This window comes from Adiantum capillus-veneris, chromosome 5 (genome assembly GCF_014529385.1).
Source record: "Adiantum capillus-veneris isolate H3 chromosome 5, ASM1452938v2, whole genome shotgun sequence".
In the NCBI taxonomy this organism is placed as follows: Eukaryota; Viridiplantae; Streptophyta; class Polypodiopsida; order Polypodiales; family Pteridaceae; genus Adiantum; species Adiantum capillus-veneris.
This window is the reverse complement of record NC_140935.1, coordinates 164,004,443-164,028,442: the sequence shown is the minus strand read 5'-3', so window position 1 is coordinate 164,028,442 and position 24,000 is coordinate 164,004,443. Positions and strand designations below refer to the sequence as shown.

Below are 24,000 nucleotides of genomic sequence, written 5' to 3'. Positions count from 1 at the left end.
GCTTGCCAGTTGCAAAGAGAGAAGTGACAGTTGAACTGGAGCTCGAGGCCGGGCTTGCGTGGAATGCAAAGGAAAACGCGGCACAAACACGCAGAGCATTTGCGGGAGTTGCATTGCAAGCTGCACGACATCCTAACATGGCACATACGGATGCACGTTGATGTGGCAAGCTGCAATAGGACGGCAGGCTGCTTTTCGGCCTCAGTTATCAAACCCGTTGACTTTTTGGGTGCTACTACTTTTTTCAGCATCAATTTTAGATAGCAGTTGCTTTTGAGGCCCAATGCCTTTAAATATGGGCCTTGAAGGAGCACTTTGAAGTCTCTGGCTTGTGTTCTTGTGTCACTCGGGGAGCATGACCAGCCGGAGACTTCAAACAATTAACGGCGGCTAAAGAGCGACATGCCAAAAAAGGAAAGACAAAGACGGGACTTGTAGAAAATTTCATGGGGACGCCCAAGGATCAAGAGGACGAGAGTGCCGAGCTTTGCAAAGCATAGAGCAAAGTATGAGATCAGAAAGCTCTTATTTTCTTTGACAACGGATCCAAGCCAACTTTATTTCACCACGAGTAGGAGAGACAGGGCCACAGATGGACGCAGTTCTGGCGGCACCAAGGCATGAGGTTGCAATGACACCTCTGATAAGCAAGCCTCGTGCACGGTAAGAATTATATTAGACAGGAGTACTTCCATATCATGCCACATGAAGAGTGTGATGGTCTCTTGATGATGCCTTGGCACCACAAAAATAGTGTGATACTGGACGACTCGGCTAGAAAACTACAATTGAAGCATAGAAGGGGGGAAAGGTTCTAGTCTTCGATGTGAAAGGGCCGAGTGTAATCTTTTCCGGCGAGGGATCAGATGGAAACACAATATAGCTGCGATCTACACACTTAGCAACACTTTAGCACTTCAGACAAGGTCCCATATGTTGGTGGTAACTGAACTTTAAATATAGGCCACTCGGCAAGACTTGAAAGTTGGTAAAACTTCTTCTGCATCTTTCACTATGATTTGACTCCTCTTTGTCCGGAGTCCGTCTTTTAGGTAATGCCACGTCATCACTTTGTGACATACCCCCCTCTCGAAAGAATTGTAATCGCCCTCAATTACGTCTACAAAAATAGACATAGGACAAAAACTAGTTCAATAGACACTGACTCTCAATTTTTCCTCATTCCCTGCTAGCTCTCACCGTTTTTGAAGGTGTGTGAGGTCTTGGGACAGAGGCTAGGGAAACTAGGTGTGTTTTTCAAGCATAATTTGGTGCATGAAGCTTCCATCTTCACGTACCGACACACTAGACCACATTTATCCAGCACTTGCACAAAGACGATAGCAACTAAACAAGCACTTCACATTCAAGTCACTATCCTTGTCGAGATTTTAAATGAGAATCATGATCACTGTAACTTATCTAGCAATCACACCCAAACCGCATTGATCTCTGATAGGCGTCTTGATTGACTAAATCTCGTTACTACCATATTCACATTACCCCTCAAGTGAACAAGACAAAAATGTTGTAGTCATTTCGTCTTTCAAAACATGCACTCGAACATTACACACATGAAAGAGCACACATAACATATTCATTTAAGGAATTCCCATTTCAAAGTACTGTTTTACATAAAGTCATTCAACAAAATACTGTCAGCACGTCAATATCCCTGAGATCTAAAAAACATGCACTCAAACAACACACACAGGAAAGAGCACACATAACAAATTCATTTTAGGAATTCCATTTCTAAGTACTGCTTTACATAAAGTCATTCAACAAAATACTATCAGCACATTAGTATCCCTGAAATCTCAATAGAAAGCATTGACTTTATTTCCTCGAGGTAATATGTGACAAAGAAACAGAGTAACTCCCCTCTCGTGAAATCCTCACCGCATAAGATTCAACCTACTGATGCATCGGTAACTCTTGGAATAGTCGGTGCTAAACCAAAATCTTTAAGGTAAAGCTCTAAAATTCGAGGAGTATCTGCTAGGTCCTCCTCCTCCATCCATTTTGCATCCAAAGCCGGAAAGTTCCTGAACTTGACTAAATACCAGTGTGCCAGCTTACCTTAAGCCAGAATCTGTTCTCAAATGAGAATCTCCTCTGTCTCTTTCACTTCAGGTTGCTCCTCTGGCTCTCTGTCCACTAGCACTTCACATTCGAAAGGTCTTACTAGACTCACATCAAATGCATTGTGAATCTTCCAAGTGTCTGTTAATTTCAGTCTGAAAGATACATCATTTATCTTCTCCTGAATCTGGAAAGGGCCTTAGTATCGCATACTCAACTTTGGAAAAAATCACTCCTTACCCTTTCGTTTCCGTAGGCATGCCATCTCAAACCGTAAAAGCACCCAATCATCCTCCTCCAGCTGCAAGTCAGGTCGATGCTTGTCTGTTGTCTTCTTATGTCACACCTGAGACTTCTCTAGAGCCTTGCGTACCTTAGCAAAAGCAATGTCCATATCCTGAGTATACTTATCTGCTTAAAAATCTTATCTTTGGTGCTTAGAATAGGTGGAACCTTCTTAACACCCTCGATAATCTCAAACGGTGCCTTCCCCGTAGATGTATGGACTGTGTGCTTGTAGGCAAACTCCACCAAGGGCAAATACATCTCCCACTGAGTCTTCTAATCGGAGATGTATGACTTCAACTAGTCCAACACCACTGAATTTGCTATTTTTGATTGCCCATCTATCTACCGGTGAAGAGAGAACGAGAATTGTAGCTACCAAGGTGGAAAGGTACGTAGTGTACGGTACGGTTTAGGTACGTACGGAACGTACTTCCGTACTAAACCAACCTTTAGGTACGTGATAGGTACGTACCATTTGTAAAAAAAGAAAATTACACTAAATTTAAGTTCACAGACCTTTCAAAATTCAGCCTCATTAACAAATTAACAATGCAATGCTAAAAATGAACATATTGATCATAAAACTTAATGACTCAAGACTCAATACTCAATGAGAAAACCAATGACCATAAATCATAAAACCAAATAACGACTACAAACATCATGTCCATGACATCAGCTTGAAGTCGGCATATACCATACAAACTGAATCAAGATCCAAAACAAAGTACTGTGAAATACTACAATGTCATAATAACAATAAAAGTCTGTTGCAGCCTGTCCTCCAAAGCATGCAGTCACCAGTGTGCACTAAGACGTGCAGCCTCAAAAGTCTGTGTCAGATGAGGAAGATGAATCGTCGGTAGAGAGCAAGCCCCCATCATCAAGGACATTGCCCTCCTCATCAAACTCAAGGTCACGCTCAGCATATGTCAACTCTGGTACAAGCACCTCTGCACCACAAGCCTCCTCAGGCATATCAGCAATCTCTGCATGGATGAGCCGGATAGCTTCATTCGCTCGCCTGCGATTGGAGCAAATAGGAAGCTTCCCCCTTGGAATACTCTCTCGTCTCACAGTGTCTGGATCTCCTCCCACCGTGCGTAGAGGAGTATGCAGCTCTATGAGAATCTGCTCCTGCTTGTCTCTGATCTGTCGGTCCACCTCCTCTGGTCTAGGATCATCTACCATTTTCAGCTTTGTCGCATCCACCTGTTGAAGAGTAAAATAAAGTTAAAATGACTTATTTATGGCATATGCTTGCAGGTTGAGTTTAAAGAAGCCAACATCGAGATAATTTACCTGTTTGGGTTGCCCCAAAGAGTGGTAACTCCGCACGAGCCTCATGTTGGCTCTGCAATACACAACTTCTCCAACTGAGAAGTGCTAAGGCGATTTCGAATCTTCGTGTGTATAAGAGAGTAAGCACTCCAATTGCGCTCACATGCTCTAGCCGAGCAATCCTGCTCGGTGCTCAAGCAAGAGCGCAATCATCAATGCACACAAAATAAGGAGAGTGAAAAGTAATATAAAGATGAAGTTAAAAGTAGTATATACAATGGAATCATGGATGGCAGTTTCCTAACCTGAGAAAGGATACGAAGAGCAATGCATGAGAGGTTGGGAAGACCAACTCTCCCATACGAGTGCCACCACGTCAAAGGATACTTCGTGGCTTCCTTCCTCAAAGAAATTGCTCTCGTGAAAGAAGCGCCAATGCCATTCATGTAGTTGGTGAATTCCTTGTCTATCCCAAGCTGATCATCCTCTAAAAACATGAGCCCAATATACTCTGATAGTTTTGTGCTGAGCAATGTATCACTCCATAGCTCTGGCGACCTGTAGAGAGGATGAAGCATGGCAGCCATCGCATGTATGGGACGGCTCATGAAAGTCCAGCGGCTCTCAACACATCTCAACACATCCCAATAAATCTGATCGGCTGAAATATCAAAACAACTTGTCAATACAAGTTAGAACTTAAACTTGATGATTAAAACAGACAACCATTAGAACATGAGGAACCCCTTACCGATCAATAGTCAACAGAGAGCATTTGGAAACGTGGTCTTTCGTCTACATAAACAGATGATAGACTAGTCTCAAGATCAATCCCTCCATATCCGTCAATCGAAGGAGGACGTAGACTGGCTTGAGTGCCACTAAAAGAGCGTGCACTTCTGCCAAAAGCTCTCATCAAGGATCCGCCTCTGCAAGTATCTTGACATGTCTCGCCATTTTGGATCCACCACTGTTTGGAGTAGTGGATCTCTAAGTTTGTAGAGTCTCTGTAAAACCAAGTAAGTGTAGGCAAACCTGGTTTTTGAAGGTCGCACCATATCCAAAGTGCTATGGCTGCGGAAGATAGCGAGAGCCTGATGTTTCTTGCGAAAGAATGTGGTGACCTTGACTACATCTGCAACTATGGGTTGCACCCATGAAAGTTTGCCAATATCCTCCATGAGCAAATCCAAACAATGTGCAAGACATGGAGTCCACACTATGCCAGGAAACTGTTGCTCGACCATAAATCCCATTGCCTTGCAATTAGCTGCATTATCTGTCACCACCTGCACAACATTCTCCTTGCCAACCTCCTCTATGGTTGTTTTGATGTGACCAAATATAAACTCAGCCGAGATCTTTTTCCCTGCTTTTCTTGCATCCACAGCACACAAGAAATAGGTGCCCAAAGCAGAAGACACAAGGATATTGATTATGTGTCGTCTACGTATGTCTGCCCAACCATCTGAGATAATGGTGCATCCAAACTCCTTCCATCCAGCTTTCACAGGCGTAAGTGCCTTGTCAATTAAGGCCTTCTGTTCATCTAACATAGTGGTGCGCATCTTGGTGTAATCAAGACATGTCCATGTCTCAATAGGCCCAACCTGTGCAATGGCTTTTACCATTCTTTTCCACTGATCTATGCGCAAAACATTGAAAGATATGTTGCACTCAATAAGAGTGCGGCATATCTCTATCTCTTCCACCCTCTGACGCTCTTTGACCCAAGTCTGAGAAGAGATGCGACTAGGCAAAGTGGTCTGCGTTGGTGTTTCAGATGTACCTTTTTCACGTGGCAAGGAATCCTCATCTTCACCGCCAACACGTGCTCTCTTCTTGGAAGTAGGGGGTTGCATGGAGGCCGAACCTCCTCCAACCTCTGTCTCCACACCTAAAGTCTCTAGCTCTCCAACAAAAGCATCATGTAAAGCATCTTGTGTGCTGGGAGCACCTCTCAAACCAGGAGCACCAACAAGAAAATACTCTTCAATAAGCTGCTCCCTCAAAGGTGGTGGTATTTTCTCACATGCACCAATTTGATCAGTGCACCCGATGCCCGTCAAGTGCTTTTTGACTCGCGTAATAGTACTAGTGTACTGGTCCCCACAATACTTGCATTGCCATAAGCGTGTGCTGGAACCTTGCTGAGAAGTGGTCGTGATGATGCTCAACACACTGGTATGGAGCGACCTGTTGGGGTTGGTTTTACGCGGCATAATGAGTTCTGCACATTGCAAATGCAAAAGAGTGCACACACATGAGGAGTACGGAGTGCGAGAAGAGTACGGAGTGCATGGTGGCAGAAGCAGTACCTTTTCACACGCGTAGCTCGGCTCTGCAGGTCTCTGTGCGCTTCTCTGCAGGTATCTGTGCACTTCTCTGTAACACAACAGAGAGTCTTTTTGTATTCCAGGTCAATTAAAAAAGCCTAAGGCTCTCTCCCCTTCACCCTATTAACACTATCTGAAAGCGCCCCTAGCGCACTTGGTCCGTGGAGAAAACGCCTCAAAAAAAAAAAAATCATGCCGTATTGTACCGTACGGAATGGTAAGGTACGTACGTACGGATTCCACTTTGGTAGCTACGTACCAATATTCTCCCATATTGCCCTCCAAAACAAACTGGTAAAACAAGGATCACTATCTGAAACTATAGACTCAGACATACCATGTAGTCAAAAAAATTATGAGACAGACAGCTTAGCCAAATAATCGGGCTTAATTGTCTTCTTGACTGGAACAAACTGAGCCTACTTGCTAAATCTGTCATTAACTATCCAAACGCCATCATGCCCACTTTGAGTCTTGGGAAGATCAAAAATGAAGTCCATTGCTATACTTTCCCATGTTCGGCTAGGTATAGGTAAAGGTTGCCAAAGACATGGTGCTTTATGCCTGTCAAACTTGACCTTAAAGCATACTAAACAACTGCAAACAAACTCGAACACATCCTTTTTGACCCTCAGCCAATACAAGAACCGCTCCACACCTTTCAAGGTGGTGTCTATGCCGCGATGGCCCAAAAAAGGTGGACAGTGGCACTCTGTCAAAACCTTATTCTGCAATGCTTGTGTAACTGTCACAAACTAATGACGTGGCTGGCCCCCGGACACAACCCTGTTGATGTGGCAGCAACCCGGATTTTGCGCGGACAGGCTGACATGGCACTATACGAACATCCAGAAATTACACAAACATGCTGACGTGGCAACGTACGAACGTCCATGAATTTCGTTGACAGCTGTACGGATTTTTCGTAAATTGAGTTGGCTGTTTTTAGCAGCTTTTGAAAGACCAATTGCTTTTGGCAAACTTTCCTTTTAATTTTAAAAGATATTGGGGCTCTACTTTTGGCCATCCCTTGTACCAATAAATAAGTGGGTTGGCCCTCATATCTAGACGCAGAGTCTGAGAATGAGCACCTACCGACTCTCTTGTACTTTAAACATGGACTAATATAAAAAGAAATACCGAAAGGGGCGCCAATCTTTTGGGCCAATACCTCTGGGCAAGGAACTACGCCGGGCCCTGTCGTCTTTGTGAACTATTTTGAAGTGAACCTCTTGTGTCGCGGTAGAATCCTGACTTGGGGTGTCCAAGTTTGTACAGTGGTATCAGAGCGCGGCTGATTTCTCTTCTACCGGGTAGTTGACTTCTTCTGTATCTACTTATGCGGAAGGAGATCACAAAGAACATTTTAATGATCAAACAGAGGAAGAGTATCGGGCCTCCTCGGCCCACTCATTACGAGCTTGAAGAGATGGAACGTCAACACTAGGTTGACGAGTGCACAAAGCAGATGATTAAAATTGCGAAGGATCCGAAATTTGCAAAAAATTTGTCTCAGCAATTCATCACATCAAACCGGCAATCAAGAAACCTCCTTCTCCGAAGATGTTTACAGAGCAAGAATTACAAGAGGTGGTTCAAACACAGATTAGTCAGCTTTTGGACGCAAACAACAAATCCAAAAAGCAAGAGAAAAAGCACAAGAAAGAGATTGATTTCCCGGGTTATTTGGGTCGTAAATCATCTTTTGTATCGGCAAGAAAGTAAAAGAAGCGTGTACGATTTGAAGGACAACCCAGTTCTTCTTCTTCTTCTTCTTCTGACAGTTCTTCTAGCTCTTCTGACCCAAGCAAGGAAGACAAAAAAGGTAAAAAGCAAAGCAAAAAGCAAAGCTTTGGAAAGGGCAAGAAAAAGGCAAAGAACCCCAGATTTCGCCCAGTTTCTGACGGTTCTGCAAAGAAGAAGCATTTTTTCAGAGCCAACCAATATGACTTTCTCGAAGATAAAAGCAAGAAAGTAAAAGAATTCAAAGAAGGTGGACAATTGATTAAGTTTGAACTCCTTTTTTGGGTTCCGAGATCCTTCGAGGGCTTTGGCCTTCATTCAACAGATTTGACATAGCTTTCTCTGGAGGACGTTACTCAGAGCACTTCAAGATTAGGAGGGCTACATCTTTCTTCAAGGGAAATGCTCAAACATGGTGGTCCACTCTTCTTCTGAGGAAGGAAGCTCTAGTTAAATGGTTGAAATTCAAAAGGCTCTTTATTTCTTCTTGGCTGACTCAGGAGTACGAACGAGATATAAGAACCCCTTGGAATCATCTTCGGATGACCAAGGGAGATTCTTTGGACGCTTACCGCGAGAAATTTTGGAACTCTTTTCTACCAACCTCTTCATTTAAGAAGGTCTCTTTTAAGGAACAGATTGAGCAATTTTACTGCAGACTCCCTACAAAGATTCGAAACTACTGCCTGGAACAAAAGTCAAATTCTATTCAAGAATTGATGGGTCATGCGAAACGGGGTTCTGCGATACATTCGGGAAAGTTGACCTACCCCACTGATGAGATCTTGACTCAGAGAACCCAACAGACCTCTCACAATGAAAGTAGAAAGAAAAAGAGTTTCCAAGAAAAGAAAGACAAGGATACACGACCCCAGCTCACTCTTCGAGAGAGGGCCAGTTACATCAAAGAAGGCAAGTGTTTTGGATGCGGGGCACGTAGGCACGTCTTCGCGAAGTGCCCCAAAAGACACAGCAAGACCAACATGAAGACAGGCCTTAGAGTTCGAGAGAAGCTGAGGAACGTGGCAAAAAAGGCAAGATGAAAGCAAGACTGGTTCAAGATTGCATGGGTGATGAAAGTATAGAACTGTGCCAAGCTTGGGTCAAAGTCAAAGATCAAAAATACTTGATTTTCTTTGATGGAGGAACCAAGGCCAACTTCATTTCACCTGAATTGGCGGCGCCGCTCGAGATTACACCCGATCACATGGGACCACCAGCAGAGGCAGTTCTAGCGGCACCCGGACACGACATAGCCATTACACCTGTCATTGGCAAACGTCGGTTGCATTGTCAAAGGTATTTGGGGCACAAGGACTTTTACATAATGCCCTTGGAAGGTTGTGACGTCCTTCTAGGAACCCCTTGATATCATAAGAACAACGCCATGATCGATTATCGGGCCAAGAAAGCGACTTTGACAAATGAAAAGGGCCGAAAAATCGTACTTGATGTAAAACTGAAAGCCGAGTCTCCCCTATTGTATCGGCTTCGATCGTTTCCAAATTAATGAAATCCAGTCTTTGTTTACTCGATCTACTTGAAAGAGTTAAATGATGAACACAGAATGAATATGTCTGAACTTGATCAAGAACGCCAAGATTTTCTCCACACTCATGCCGATTGCTTTTCTGAGGGCCTGCCAGGCGAGTTGCCACCATCTCGTCCTCAGGATCATACTATTGATCTGATACCTGGAAGCACACCACCGAATCGACCACCTTACAGTGTTAGCCAAGCCCAAAATGAAGAGATTATGAACCAAGTGAAAGACTTGCTGTAAAAGGGTCTTATCCATACGGCACTTCACCCTACTGCTCTTCGATGTTGGTTGTTTTAAAGAAAGACGGATCTTGGAAAATGTGCATTAATTAGAGAGCTCTCAATAAACTCACCATCAAAAACAAATTTCTGATTCCAAGGATCGATGATATTCTTGACCGACCACGGGGATTCTCTTGTTTCAGCAAGATTGATTTGAAAAGTGGAATCATCAGATCATAATTGCGCCGAGAGATGTCTACAAGACAACTTTTCGGACGAGCTTCGGTTTATATGAATTTTTGGTGATGCCTTTTGGCCTTACCAATGCTCCAACGACTTTCAACCGAATGATGGATAGGATTTTCAAAGAGTAACAAATCTTTTGTCGATGCTTTCTTTGATGACATTATAGTCTTCTCCAAGGATGAGGCACAACATAGACACCATCTGCTTCAGGTCTTTCAGGCATTGCGAGATCACAAGTTAGTTATTATCGATACAAAGAAGAGTGAATTTTTCTTGCCGGAGATACACTTTTTGGGACACATCGTCTCAGCATCAAGAGTACAGATGGACCCGGCCAAGATTATACATGATTGGCCCAATTTGAAGAATGTTCATGAAGTTAGTAGCTTCTTGGGCTTATGTTCTTACTACCGGCCGTTCATTCGAAAGTTTGAAGAGGTCACTTCCCCTTTGCACATTCTAACACAGAAAGGAGTCCCTTTCTCGTGGGGACCCACAGAGGTGATTGCCTTTCAGACTTTGAAAGAGAAATTGGCTACGAGACTGGTATTGACTTTGCCGGATTTGCAAAAGTCATTCGAAGTATATTGTGATGCTTATGGTCGTAGTCTGGGTGCAGTCTTTATGCAAGAAGGCCATGTCATTGCCTATGAGAGCCGCTTGTTTTCAAGGCCGGAAGCGGCTTTTTCCAAAGCTTAGAATGAGATACTATGGCCCTTTCCAGATAAAAGAAAAGATAAATGATGTCTCCTTTAGACTGAAGCTGCCCGATACTTGCAAGATTCACAATGCATTTCATGTGAGTCTATTGAAGCCTTTTAAAGCCGATGTGCTCGATGATGAGGAGCCAGATGAGCAACCCGAAGTGAAGGAAAGCGAGGAGATACTCGTTCCAGAACAGATATTGGCACATAAGGACACAAAGAATAAGGGTAAAGTAAGAAGGCAGTTCTTGATTAAATTCAAGAACTATCGTGCATTGGATGCGAAGTGAATGGAGGAGGACCTAGCAGATACTCCTCAAATTTTGGAACTTTACCATGAAGCATTCTGTTTAGCATAGTCTACTCCGATAGAACCCTGATTTCAGAATGGGTGAATCTAGTGCAGCGGGCTCGCACAAGAGGGGAGTCACTCCGCTCCTTTGTCAACAGATTACCCTGATTTTGATATAGAGTCACTAATGTCCCTTGGGTTTCAGGGATACTGCTGGGCTGACAATATTTTGTTGTATGACTTCATGAACTGGAATTCCCGAAAATGATACTGATTGATTTGTGCTTGACTTGTTTTAGTGCATGAACTGAAAGACGAAATGACTGCAGCATTTCGGTCTCATAAATCTCTTATAGACATGATTGCAATAAGGATTAGTTAATCGGGCACCCGTGAGGTCCGGAATGGATCTAGATGCGATTACTAAATACATTGCCGATTAATCATGGTCTGAGATTTGGAATGAATTTGAATGTGATTTGTCATGTAATGTCATGTGATGTCAAGTGACGTCTGGTGATGTGACTGTCGCTTTGTACAAGTGCTAGAGGTGTTGTGTCTAGTGCGTCGGTACTAACATTCAGTGTCTACTAAGACAGTTTATGGCCTCTGTCTGTTTTGCAGGCGTAATCGAGGGTGATTACAATTCTTTCAAGAGGGGGGTATATCACAAACTAGTGACGTGGTGTCACGTGCACATCTAACCCTATGTGCATGTGGACAAGCTACTTGAGATCTAGGGTTCAGGTCAACTTAGGAAGTGTTATGGCACCTCTGTGAGCTTGTGCACAGGCCATGCATGTCCAAGCACTTCGAGTAGTTGCATATCCTCTGGTTGCACACAGCATGATCATCAGCATGACAATCAGTACCCATCATGAGCATTTTACAGTGCACAGAACCTATTTTATCCATTTTTCACTTATTAATAAGTGACTTTGTTGGGAAACTAGGTAGGGCAAATCTGCTAAGTTCTATAAAAGAAAACGTAGCGCTAGCGCTTTCTGGCAAAAGAGGCAGCAGAAATCCACCAGCTTACAGTGCACCTTCTCAGCAAGATTGGCAGGTTACCTAGTGTTTCCAGCCAACAGCAGATCAAGACCAGCGTTTTGGCTACAGTTCAGCCTAGCGTTTTCAGCAGCACCAGATCAGCCCTAGCATTAGCAGATTCCAGATTCAGGCCTAGCGTTTTTGCAAATTGCTCCAACGTTTTTTGCAGATTGCATTTTGCAGATTCCCAACGGACAGATCAGCCCCTAGCTTTCAGTTTTCAGCACTTAGACTCCGCAAGATCAATCCAAAACATCGCAGATCTCACCTCCCCACAGCAGATCCTCGCCACACTGTCAGATCAGCCAGCGTTTTCAGATTCAGCCCGCTGTCCGCAGATTTCAGCATCTGCGTTTTCAGCGCATCGTCGTCGCCATCGCCGTCCTCGCCGCACACTGTCAGAATTCAGCGGTTAGCAGATTTGCAAATTTCAGCCCCTAGCGTTTTCAGATTTCAGCCCGTCTCGTCGTCGCCATCATTGTCATCGACATCGTCGACAAGTGCATTGCATCTAGACCATTGTACCAGGTTTGTGCAATCAATAGCATAGACATCTCTCGCCATAGAGAGGGGGGGCCCTTGGAGGAGGGTTTGACAACCGTCTGGTGTCGTATTCTTCTCTCTCTCTCTCTCTCTCTCTCTCTCTCTCTCTCTCTCTCTCTCTCTCTCTCTCTCTCTCTCTCTCTCTCTCTCTCTCCACCTTCATTCATAGGGTCATTCACTTTGTTTGTGATCATTTGCACTCTCTCACAAAAGGAACAGAAGGCTCTCCCTTAAGTAAAAGGAACCCTTGAGCACAGCTCGGAGCACTCATCTTGAGCAAAATTCAACATTCACTTCCGCTGCACCTTACACATGGCTGGCCCTCGGACACAACCCTGCTGACGTGACAGCAAACCGGATATTGCGCAGACACGCTACTACCTCCCGACTTTGCAATCGGTCAGAGATATCTGCAAAATCTGGATCTATGGCATATGGATCTACCATATCCTCAAAGCTGTGATGATGAATTGCTGAAATAACCAAAATCAGTGGCTTGTGAGATAATGCGTCGGCCACCACATTTTTTGTCCCTGTACATAGACAATTTGAAAATGAAATTGCGACAAAATGTTTGCCCACCACATCAACTTGTCCGAAAGCTGCTTCCGAGACAAAAAGTATCCCAAACTCTGGTGATCAATGAACACTGTGAAATCGGCTCTGAGTAGAAAGTGTCGCCACTAAGTAAGAGCATGGATGACTGCCAAAAGCTCTTTCTCATAAATCTGTGCAACCCGTTCTAGTCGAGAAAACATTCTACTCTCGTAACATGGCCCTCCTGCATTAAGACGGCTCCCAAACTGCAACCACAAGCATCACAATAAACTTCAAAAGGTTTTTGCAAGTCTGGCAATACCAACACCGGACCAATTTTCAACTTTTCTTTGAGAGTCTCGAAGGATGCAATCTCAGATGGTCCCCACGTAAAAGAAACCCCTTTTCGCGTCAAAATAAGCAAAGGAAAAGCAAATCTCTACAAACTTTCGAATGAGCCGCCCATAATAAGAGCACAAACCCAAAAAGTTGTTAACATCGTGAACATTCTTCAAATTTGGCCAATCTCAAATGGTCTCAACCTTGGCCGCGGATCCATTTTAACACCCTTTGCAGAGACAATGTGTCCCAAAGAGTGTATCTCTGGCAAGAAAAACTCGCTCTTCTTCCAATTAACTACCAAACGATGTTGCCACAATGCCTAAAAACCCTGTAACAGATGGTGTTTGTGCTCTACCTCACTCTTGGAGAATACGGATGATGTCGTCGAAAAAGGTGCCCACAAATGACCTATACTCTCGAAAAATCCTATCCATCATTCTATTGAACATTGCAGGAGCATTTGTAGAACCGAAAGGCATCATCAAATACTCGTACAATCCAAAGGACGTCTCAAACGCGGTCTTGTATACATCTCCAGGAGCGATCCTGATATGATGATAGCCACTTTTCAAGTCGATTCTACTGAAACATGTAGAAACTTGTAGCCTGTCCAAAATATCATCGATCCTGGGAATTGGAAACCTGTTCTTGAAGGTGATTTTTTTGAGAGCCCTGCCCTGTAGTCAATGCACATTCTCCAAGATCCATCTTTTCCAAAACTAACAACATTGGCAAACAGTAAGGTGATGTACTTGGTTGAATGAGACCCTTCTCTAGAAGCTCTTTTACTTGATTTATAATTTCCTCGTTTTGGGCTTTGCTAACTCTGTAAGGTGGAGTGCTTCCTGGAATCAAATCAATGGTGTGATCTTCAGGACGCTGAGGAGGTAACTCTCTTGGTCAGCCTTAAGAATTTGAAAGTGGAACATAGATAGAATGTTTGTCCATCGCATATGCTTTTCAGAGAACTTTGACTGTGTCAAAAAGTATCAAGAGGAATGATGATATGTTTGGACAACAAAATCAGCACATAGCACGTAGTGTTTCCAACTTGAAAGTGCATGAATCACAGCCAGTAGCTCTTTCTCATAGATTTGCATAGTCTTTTCTAACCCTTGCAAGATTCTGCTTTCATTAGCTACTACCCGACCACCCTACATCAACACTGCCCCAATACTATTGCCACACGCATCACACTGGACCTCAAATGACTTCATGAGATCTGGAAAAACAATTACTGGATCCGAAATCATATTTTCCTTTAAGAGATTAAAAGCTAAAATCTCTTTTTGTGTCCACTTGAAAGTGACCTCTTTCTTTTGCAAAGCATGTAGGGGTGAAGCAACCTCAGCGAAGTTCCGGATGAACCTTCTATAGTAAGAGCATAATCCCAAGAAGCATCGAACATCGTGCACAGTCTTCAAGTCTAGCCATGTCTTGATTGCTTCAAAATTGGCAGTGTCCATTCGGACAACATTGTCACAAACTCGGTGACATGGCATGGTCCTAGGCAGAGGAAACACCAAACACACACACTCTCTCTCACAGGCAATTCCAGGAATTGCGTTGCAGGGCTGACGTGGCAGAAGTGTGCGGACCCTCGCAAATTGCGGCGCAAAATCCGGCACAAAACACGGACTATTGACGTGGCAAAAGCGTATGGAAATTCAGCTTTTGGCTACGAAAAACTCCTACACAAAGCATGAGAGAGAGAGAGAGAGAGAGAGAGAGAGAGAGAGAGAGAGAGAGAGAGCTTTTGGAGTTGTTTTATTTTGAAACCTATTTTTTAAAATATGGCAGCTTTTGATTTTCAGCTTTTGGGGCTCTATTTTTAGCACCCCTTGTAAACATATAAATAAGTGGGCAGGGCTCTCACTCTGCAGAGCATCTGGATGCAAAGTTTGAGAGTGACACCCCGCCACTCCCTTGTACTTTGAGCACAGATTTATTACAAAAAGAAATACCGAAATGGACGCCAGTCTTTGGGGCCAATATTTCTAGGCACGAAACTCCACCGAGCCATGTCCAATCAATTGTGAACTCTGAACTATTTTGAAGTGATGTCGCGGTAGAATCTTTACTTGGAGTGTCCAGTTTGTTATAGTGGTATTAGAGCGCGGCCAATTTCTCTTCTACCGGAAAATCCGATCCTTTTCTTGCGACACTTATGGATTCAAACAGAGATCAGTCGACTTCCTCTGCATCTGCGGATGCGGGAAGAGATCACGAAGAAGATTTTCACGAGAAGTATGGCCCGCCTCAGCCTACTCAGGCAGAGATTGAGGAGATGAAGCGTCAACAATTGGTTGACGATGCGACAAAGATGATGATCAACTTTGCAAAGGATCCCAAATTTGCAAAATTTTTGACGCAAACATCCTTCGACGAAATGCACTCTCAGTGGCGGAAGGCCATAGAACCACCCCTCAAACCGGTACTCAAGAAACCTCCTATGACAGTATTCTGATGTATAACTTTATGAAATGGAATTCGGGATAATATGAAACTAATTTGTTCTTGACTTGTTTAAGTGCAGGAACTGATAGACGAAATGACTACACCATTTTGGTTTGAATGATCTCGATAGACATGGTTGCAATAGGGATTAGTCAATTGGGCATCTATGAGATCTTGAGTGGATCTAGATGCGATTGCTAATTGCATTGCCGATAAATCATGGTCTGAGCATCTGGACGCAGAGTCTGTGAGTGAGAGCCTCCCGCTCACTTGTACTTTTGCAATAGATTAATACAAAAAGAAATACCGAAAGGGGCGCCAGTCTTTGGGGCCAATACCTCTAGGCACGGAACTCTGCCGGGCCAGTGTCGAATCAATTGTGAACTGTGAACTGTTTTGAAGTGTATTCTTGTGGTGTCACGTTAGAATCTCGACTTGGAGTGTCCAAGTATGTTACAGACTTCAAAAAGAGGGTCCCAGAGATTAAATAAAAATCAAGGAAAAGAAACCAACAACTAACGTTAGTGGTTGTCACAACCTCATGACAGAGTATATGGAGTTTCTCCACGACAAGTTTCGGAACATTCTTTCACGGCATCCGCAGTAGAATCTCCCAATGTTGCAGAGTTTTTAGCAGTTTATGAATTACATGTTACCCCCTCTAATGCCTCAGGTGGTACCTCCTCCTCCAACACCAAAAGTACGAGAGCTTCTAACCGGAAACCTTCCCAGCCGTTTGTTACGAGTAGGGAAGTCTTCAAGAATATGGTGCAGTCGTCTAACCCTGACCCAATGCAACCGCCTTTGCCACCGGCATTGCCACCACCAACGCCACCAGGATACAATAGTTGGAGCCCGTATAACCAGCCAAAGGATTTCAAAGATGGCGGCACGACATTAAAAATTTTCATCTTTTCTGGGGTGAAAGATCAGAAGAAAGCTTTATAGTTCCTCCAAAAATGTGACAACATCTATGCTTTGGGGAACTGAAGGGGATCGGGGAGCACCACAGACGGAGAGTGAGAGAAAGAAGGAGACACACGACACACAGATATGGGTGGGGAGACACAAAAGAGTGAGCAGCCCCCTATACACTTATGCTATGTATAAGGTATACAAGTCAGTGGGCGCCCAGACTCTGGGCGGCCGGGCAAGGCACAGACGCCTATACCCCAACAACCTCCCACTTAAAGGCGACTGTGCCTTTAAGCAAGAGAACCTAGTCTAAAGACTACAAAAGGAGAGAGAAAACCGCTCTCAATCGATGCCCACTGGCTGGCTGTGATCGTGTGCATCCGGCTGTCCTGCTCCCGTGTAAGTCCATACACCACAAGACGTACCGCACACGTACTGCAAGTATGTATACAATACCTGCATATCTCCCTCGTGCACTATGCCATCATCAGTCAACACGACTGACAACCCCAACTGCAAATGCTCCCACTGCAGCTGCGATATCCGATCTCAAGATCAACATCTCATACATGAGACCACCGAATGCCGATGCAATGCTAGCGGGCCCTGCTAGCTCTACGGAGCATGCATCAACATATATATCCCTGGCAATAGGTATCTCTGACTGACAAGGCGTGTCAGCCACATGCATCTCCTGACTGTCCACAAAAGACGCATCAACCTGTCGTGCAACCTCAATGCAAACCAGCTGCTCTAGGTGTCTGCTGGAAGACATATCCTGCACAACTATATCCCCATGCTCACTGTCGAGCATAGAAAGGAATGACTGCATAATCACTGACATCTCAACCTCCTCTGCAATCATCCACTGCAAACATGACCACTCAATCTGCTGTGACTCACTAGAGCTCTCATGCTCTAACTCCATATGCATAGACTCTTGCACAACGTCCTCCTGTCGTGACTCACTAGAGCAAGACCGCTCTACCTGTCTATCCTGCATAGAAGTATCTCGCACAACTGACTCTTTGCTTTGCTTAGTCACTAGCAAAGCATGCATGTCTGACTCTGTCACCTCTCTGTGTGACTGCTCAAGTCGTGCTTCAACTGTGTGCACAACGAGCTCACTACTCTGCACTCCATGCAAAGCATCCTGCAACCCATGAGCAAAAGAGACTCGCCTGCTCTCTCGCTCTCTACCTGGCTGCATGATCACAGAGACAACACCGTCTCTCTCGTGATCCACATGCAATGGGTAACCTGTACCACTCCTGGCACCTCTCCCAATCACTAGCGAACCCAAATGTATCACAAAATCTCGCTCTCGTAGCGAAATCTGACATCCACTATCCCGTGACTGTCTGACTGAGATCAAATCCCGTCTCAGAGCTGGCACATAACGCACATGACGCAGGGTAAATCTCATACCACTGGGCAAGGACAAACATACGTCTCCTGCACCCTCAATGTCATACACAAAACCATCAGCCATGTGCACACAACCAAGTCTCCTACTAGAAAACGTGCTAAACCACTCACGATGCGACGTGACATGGAAAGTAGTATCTGAATCTAGTAACCAACGTGAAGACAATGTGCAATCCGATATGCAATCCGTAGACATAAGATCGTCTGAAGACAAGCTAGATGTAAATGTGACATCGCCGTCACAAGCATACTCAGTAACCACCATACTGATCTCACTAGCATCTGTCGTGCCCAAATCTGCATCACGCATATGTCGCCTCCGTTGTCTCAAACGCCTGAAACATCGACGCCTAATGTGCCCTCTATGTCCACAATGCCAACATCTCAAGTCTCTATGCCGTCGAGACTTGCGTGTGGGACCAATCTCTCCCATGGACATAGAAGTGGGACTAGACTCCCCTGTAGACATGGATGTCGCGTACATAGCATGTAAACTCTGCCATAAAGCATGAGTTGTAGTCTCCCTCGAGACCTACCAGTAAACAGACTCAACCAGATGCAAACAAATCGTAGACATGGCTGACTCATCAAGATCCTGCCAATCATCATCACGCATAGACTTGGGCTTCGCCGATAAACCACGCAAGGATTTATCCTGCCCCAAATCCACCAATGCAACAAGCATATGCTCCTTCCAAGCAACAAAATCTGCACCATCAAACTGTGTCAGACCATAACGCTGGAAGTCAAATGAAAAATCAGCCATAATGCTCGCAAAAGAGCAACCAACAATGAGTAGCAAATGTCAACCAAATCAGCCCTAAACTGGCTCGAATCGCATCAACAAAAGTCTGCAAATATGGCTGTAAATCAGCCCCAAAACACTGCGCTTAAACAGCTGCATAAACAAGTCACAAATGTGTCCCAAATCAGCCTACAACTGAGCCATACATGGACACCTGCAAAGAGGAAACAATGGCTGAAAATTCAGCGCCCAAATAAGCCCTCAAACCTGCCTGTAAACTTGTAAACCTGTAGCTGAAACGTGCTGAAAAACCTCAAGCCATTAGTGCTCGAATCCGGCTACCTAGCTCGTAGCCACACAAGCATACATCACAATACTCACTCCTGTGAGTGTGCCAAGATAATTGTACGCCTGTCAAACCCGTGAGCTAATCACCAAGTCCACACTGTCCGGTATCGATGCATACACACACACAAATCTCCCACCTACAGAGAACACCGCACGCAAATGTTGAGTGAAACCCGCAATCTCTACCTAGATCGCATAAATAATGCGCATAAAACTCCTGAGAAAATTTCGCCAAAGTTTCGTCAGTAAAACAGCCACAAAACCAGTAACCAAACTGACTGCACGCTCAAAACCATGAGCAACCAAAGCGCATCAAACCGTACTCCAAATGCATGCACCAAATCTCCACACTTTGCATACATCATTGCAAACACCTGCAAATCTAGTACACAAATATCTGTTCTACCTGTGACTGCCAAAAAATATGCTCGAGGCATACATTGCCGAGCTCAAAATGCAATCACATTAGTCTCCCTGAGCATCAAACCACATAAGGCATTCATTGTATCCTCCCACCTGTGAGGAAACTTGCATCAAATATCACTCTCACATTTGAGAGCAAACCATGTGTGGAATCCTTGACACACAATAAACAACTGCTGCTGCAGAAAATTCAGCGTTCAGAATTTTAAAATTCTGATATGACGAGCGTGTCCAGAGCGTGCCAAAACCCCAAGGTAGACTCCTGGATCACATATATCCGAGTCCGGGTGTGAAAGCTATGCCAAAAAACCTCCGTTTCGACCCAAAAACGCAGCATAAACTGCCAAAAGAGGGCTGAAAAATGCAGCTCCTCAACCGTAGCTCGAATGAAGTTTTTGATGGTTCGAATGGCTTCGAAAGGGGGGTAAAACGTCAGGATACCTGCTGGAAACGCTCTCGGAAAGATGAATTTGCCGATGCCGAAGTTGAAACCCTGTTTGCACTCTTCAAAGTGCGCGCGCGGACGCGATTTCGGGAATGAAACATGCTCTCCGCTGTCGTTGTGACTGTGCACACACACGCTCCCTTCGCACCTACGCTCTGATACCAATTGAAGGGGATCGGGGAGCACCACAAACGGAGAGTGAGCGAGAGAAGGAGACACACGACACAGATATGGGTGGGGAGACTCAAAGAGTGAGCAGCCCCCTATACACTTATGCTATGTATAAGGTATACAAGTCAATGGGCGCCCAGACTCTGGGCGGCCGGGCAAGGCACAGACGCCTATACCCCAACAGGAACTACGCAGAAGAATCCAAGATTTCTCGAGCAGCGGGATTTCTTAATGTTATGCAGTGGTGGAGTTCAATCGTGACACAACCGCATGCTCCAAGGACACGGCAAGCTTTCAAGACAATTTTTGCTCATAGCTATATGACTTCTCTTTTTGAAATCCACATTTTGTCGGAGTGAGTCTCTTTTTAAGTTAATTCCCTCGGAGAACCAACGCGAGCGATACACCATTGGATTGCCATCCCCGTTGCAGGAATATTGTTTGTCTAAGCAAGTATCAACCATGCAAGAGCTTATGGACCATGCCGTGGTTGGCTATAAATTTATTAAAGGAAAGCTCGAGTTTACTACAGAAACAACTCGGACAAGCAATCCGAACTCTCGGCAACAATGAACCAATCCCCAGGAATCCCGTGAAAGTCAACCACAAAGACCTCATCTGACACAACGTCAACGAGAAACCCTGCTACAAGAAGGCCGATGTTTTGAATGCTTTCAAACCGGGCATACCTTCAATACATGTCCTCAAGGAGCCTTGACATATTCAGAGCAACCTTCCGCTCCGGCAATAGAAAGATCCCCAAGGCCACCGCCGGCTAAGAGAGCTATACTTGCTATGGGACTAGTACCTGATATTTATGGCATAAATCTTGAGAGTTCAAATGAATTGTGCAAAGCATATGGCAAAGAAAAAGGCATGAAAGCCCTGATTTTCTTCGATCTCGGAGCTACCCAAAAATTCATCCTCCAAAATTTCTGAAGCCGATGGACTTTGATTATGATTCACAAGGATGCGAAATCGAAGCCGAGCTAGCTACCGGACAAACTCACAAAGTTGTCTCGTTAATTGGGACTCTTCCCATGACTATCCAAGGATACCATGGAAAAGAATATTTCCACATCCTGAAGTTAGGCAATTGCGAGAGCGACGTTCTCTTGGACATGCCTTGGCACGAAAAAAATGACGCGATACTTCACGTCCGAAATCGTACGATTACCTTGATTCAGAAGGGCAAGCCAGTCGTCCTCAAAGTTCACCTGTCTAAACATAAACCTGTATGAATTTTCTAGTTGTTATGTATTAGATACTTTTGAACTTTGTTTAAGAAAGTATTGTTTGAAATTTGTTTAAAATGGATTGTATCTATTTTAAACCTGTCTTGATGCCCATTAGAATTGTTGACTTTGGTTTTAACATTGGTTTCATGATATATTGTCTGAACCTCAGAACAACGCAGAACGGATGTCTGGGGAGCGTTTCATTGTATGCTTGAAAACCTCAGAACGACGCAGACAGGATGTCTAGGAAGCGTTTCGTTGTTCGCTGCAAAACCTCTGAGCGACTTAGACAGGATGTCTGGGGAGCGTTTAGTTGTAGGCTTGAAACCTCCAAGCGACACATGCTGGGGTCTTAGTTGCATCAGTCCTCTGAGCTCATGGCCCAAACCTTTTTAGGTTATTTGCAGGGAAAGAGACAAGGTAATCGTTGAGTAGCTTCATACCGCAGACCGTTCGTCTCGGGGGAGTAGTGGAATGTCCCTCAAAATGACCCTCGGAAATTTTGAGCTAACTTCACTTGTTTTGCACATATACGGTAATCCGAACGGTTACTCTTCTTTCAAGAAGAGGGGATGTCACAAATTGTTGATGCGTCAAGTTACTGAAGACCCGGCGGGTTTCACAAATTGTTGACGTGTCAAGTCACTGAAGACTTGGCGGGTTGGGGTTTCCCAGACCCAACCCAAGCTGACATGCAAATTCCGGCTGAGGGGCCTAAACCCTAGAAGCAGCAAAAGGAGTTCCCACCAACTTACAAAATCTCGCTGATTGGGGCAACTTATTAAAGATTTCTTACCAACTTATGGGACCCCATCCAATGGGGCCCAAGTTTCCTAGGGCCTAAGCCCATTAAAATAAAGCAAGACCCACACACACACACACACACACACACACAAATAACCCTGCGTAACTTTTTTGATGACGTGGCTTGCTTGTACGGATGCCCCCCCGATTTGCCTTGTGTGGCATTGTACGCACCGCCGCGATATGTGATGGCACTTGTTGACATGGCACAGCTGTACGAAATTCCTTGGATTTACATTGACTGCTGTTTCACTAGCTTTTGATGCTTTTTTACTTGAAGCATTTCAATGTAAAGTGCTTTTCAAGGCCATGGGCCTTTAAATAGAAGGGTGGGCTTCTTTATAGCTGCCTTGCAATAGCAGGAGCAGGAGTAGGAGCAGAGCAAGGCAATGCCGCACCATGTTTGTTGTATTGAATTCAAGCATTATAAAGATCTTTCAGATCACTATTATTTGAAGTGCTAAAAAGTTTGTCTCGTCCGTTCTTTTCCGTTGGCTAGTGCCCTCCCGTTACAGTTCTCCTGAAGACATATTCTTGAAAATACCTGATGCTCTCAAGAAGTGGCCCCTAGGGCACTTATGAACTTACAAGGGATGCCAAAAGTAGAGCCGCAAGAGCATCAGTCCTAAAAGCACTTGCACTCAAAAGCATCTGCATCCAACAGCTTGCGTGAAAATATGCCCCTGCTACCAGCGAAAAAAAGCGAAAATCCGTACAACAGTGCCACATCATTAGTTAATGCAATTTGCGGAGCTGTCCATACACCAGTGCCACGTACCAGCTCCACGAGTCAAGCTTTTAATTATTGGATTGTAAGCCCCTCGGCCAATGCTCCATGAGTTGGTAGGGGTTAGGATTAATAATTCCTAACCCCTAAGTTTCTTTGGGCCACTTGGCAAGACTTTTAAACTTGTGAATTCTTCAGTTTCTTCTTCTTTTCTCTAGGCTTTAGGCCTCTCGCTCAATTCTTGCAAAACCCAGTCAAGTTAGTACAAGACCCAAGGTCAAGCAGATGTTCCTAGCACCACGCAGATGTCTTTAGATGCAAATTCCACATAGAGAGAACTGATCATAGCACAAAGAATTCTGGCTTTGACCAAGAGATTGGCATGGACCACCTTTATAGGAGGAGTGAGTCTGGGGCGGGCCAAACGAACACATTGATCCGATGCTTCTATGACCTCGACGCAGAAACCCTAACCCTAAAAACCATCAGAGCAAATCAGTCCCTCTTGTATCGGCCTCAACCGTTTCCAAATTGATAGTACTTTGTAGCAGATTTCTCATCTTCAAGATCGATATGCCCCTTACCCAATTGTTGGGTGACACCAGTGACCACTTCAGCAACTGCTTGCAGTGCTGGAGCTTCTCAGCAAGGAAACCCTAGCACCGCTACCCAACAAAATTCAACCTTATATTATTTGTACCTATTGTGGAAGCCTGAAGACATGGACATACAATAGCTAGATGTTATCACAGACAGCATGAGCATCATAGAGATGCAAATTGTTGATGTTTCATTTGAATCCGGGATAGTCTCAATTCCTGCTGGTCCCAATGCCTCCATCAAGATATCGGCTACTGGCATTACCCTCTAGCCTCTTCATTTGCCCCTTTACCACCTCTTATGCCCGTTCCTTTTGACTTGGAGCGCTGCCAGGTTTCTTCTTGACCTAGGCAGCCTTTCTCCTTTGGTCAAGAGTGTTCTGGTTCCAAGGAGTACCACTTCTCCGCCTCTCTGCCTAGAAGTGTTATTAAGTGATAATCTCGTGTGTCATGCCAGATTTCTGACTTGGGGTGTCCAAGGCTGTAACA

The 24,000-nt window shown here is 44.5% G+C and overlaps 2 protein-coding genes across 8 annotated transcripts in view; both read right to left on the bottom strand.

Annotated features, from left to right (window-relative positions):
• Positions 1-24,000, bottom strand: part of LOC147458479 (uncharacterized) — a 40,267-nt gene that overhangs the window by 4,397 nt on the left and 11,870 nt on the right. The gene's annotated exons all lie outside the window — the stretch shown is intronic.
• LOC147458480 (uncharacterized) lies at positions 2,972-3,814 on the bottom strand. The gene is made up of 2 exons (XM_086513120.1): positions 3,676-3,814; positions 2,972-3,585 (listed from the first exon to the last, which is right to left on the bottom strand). Exons 1-2 carry the CDS (start codon positions 3,718-3,720, stop codon positions 3,199-3,201), a joined length of 432 nt encoding a protein of 143 aa, XP_086369246.1. The 5' UTR covers positions 3,721-3,814; the 3' UTR covers positions 2,972-3,198.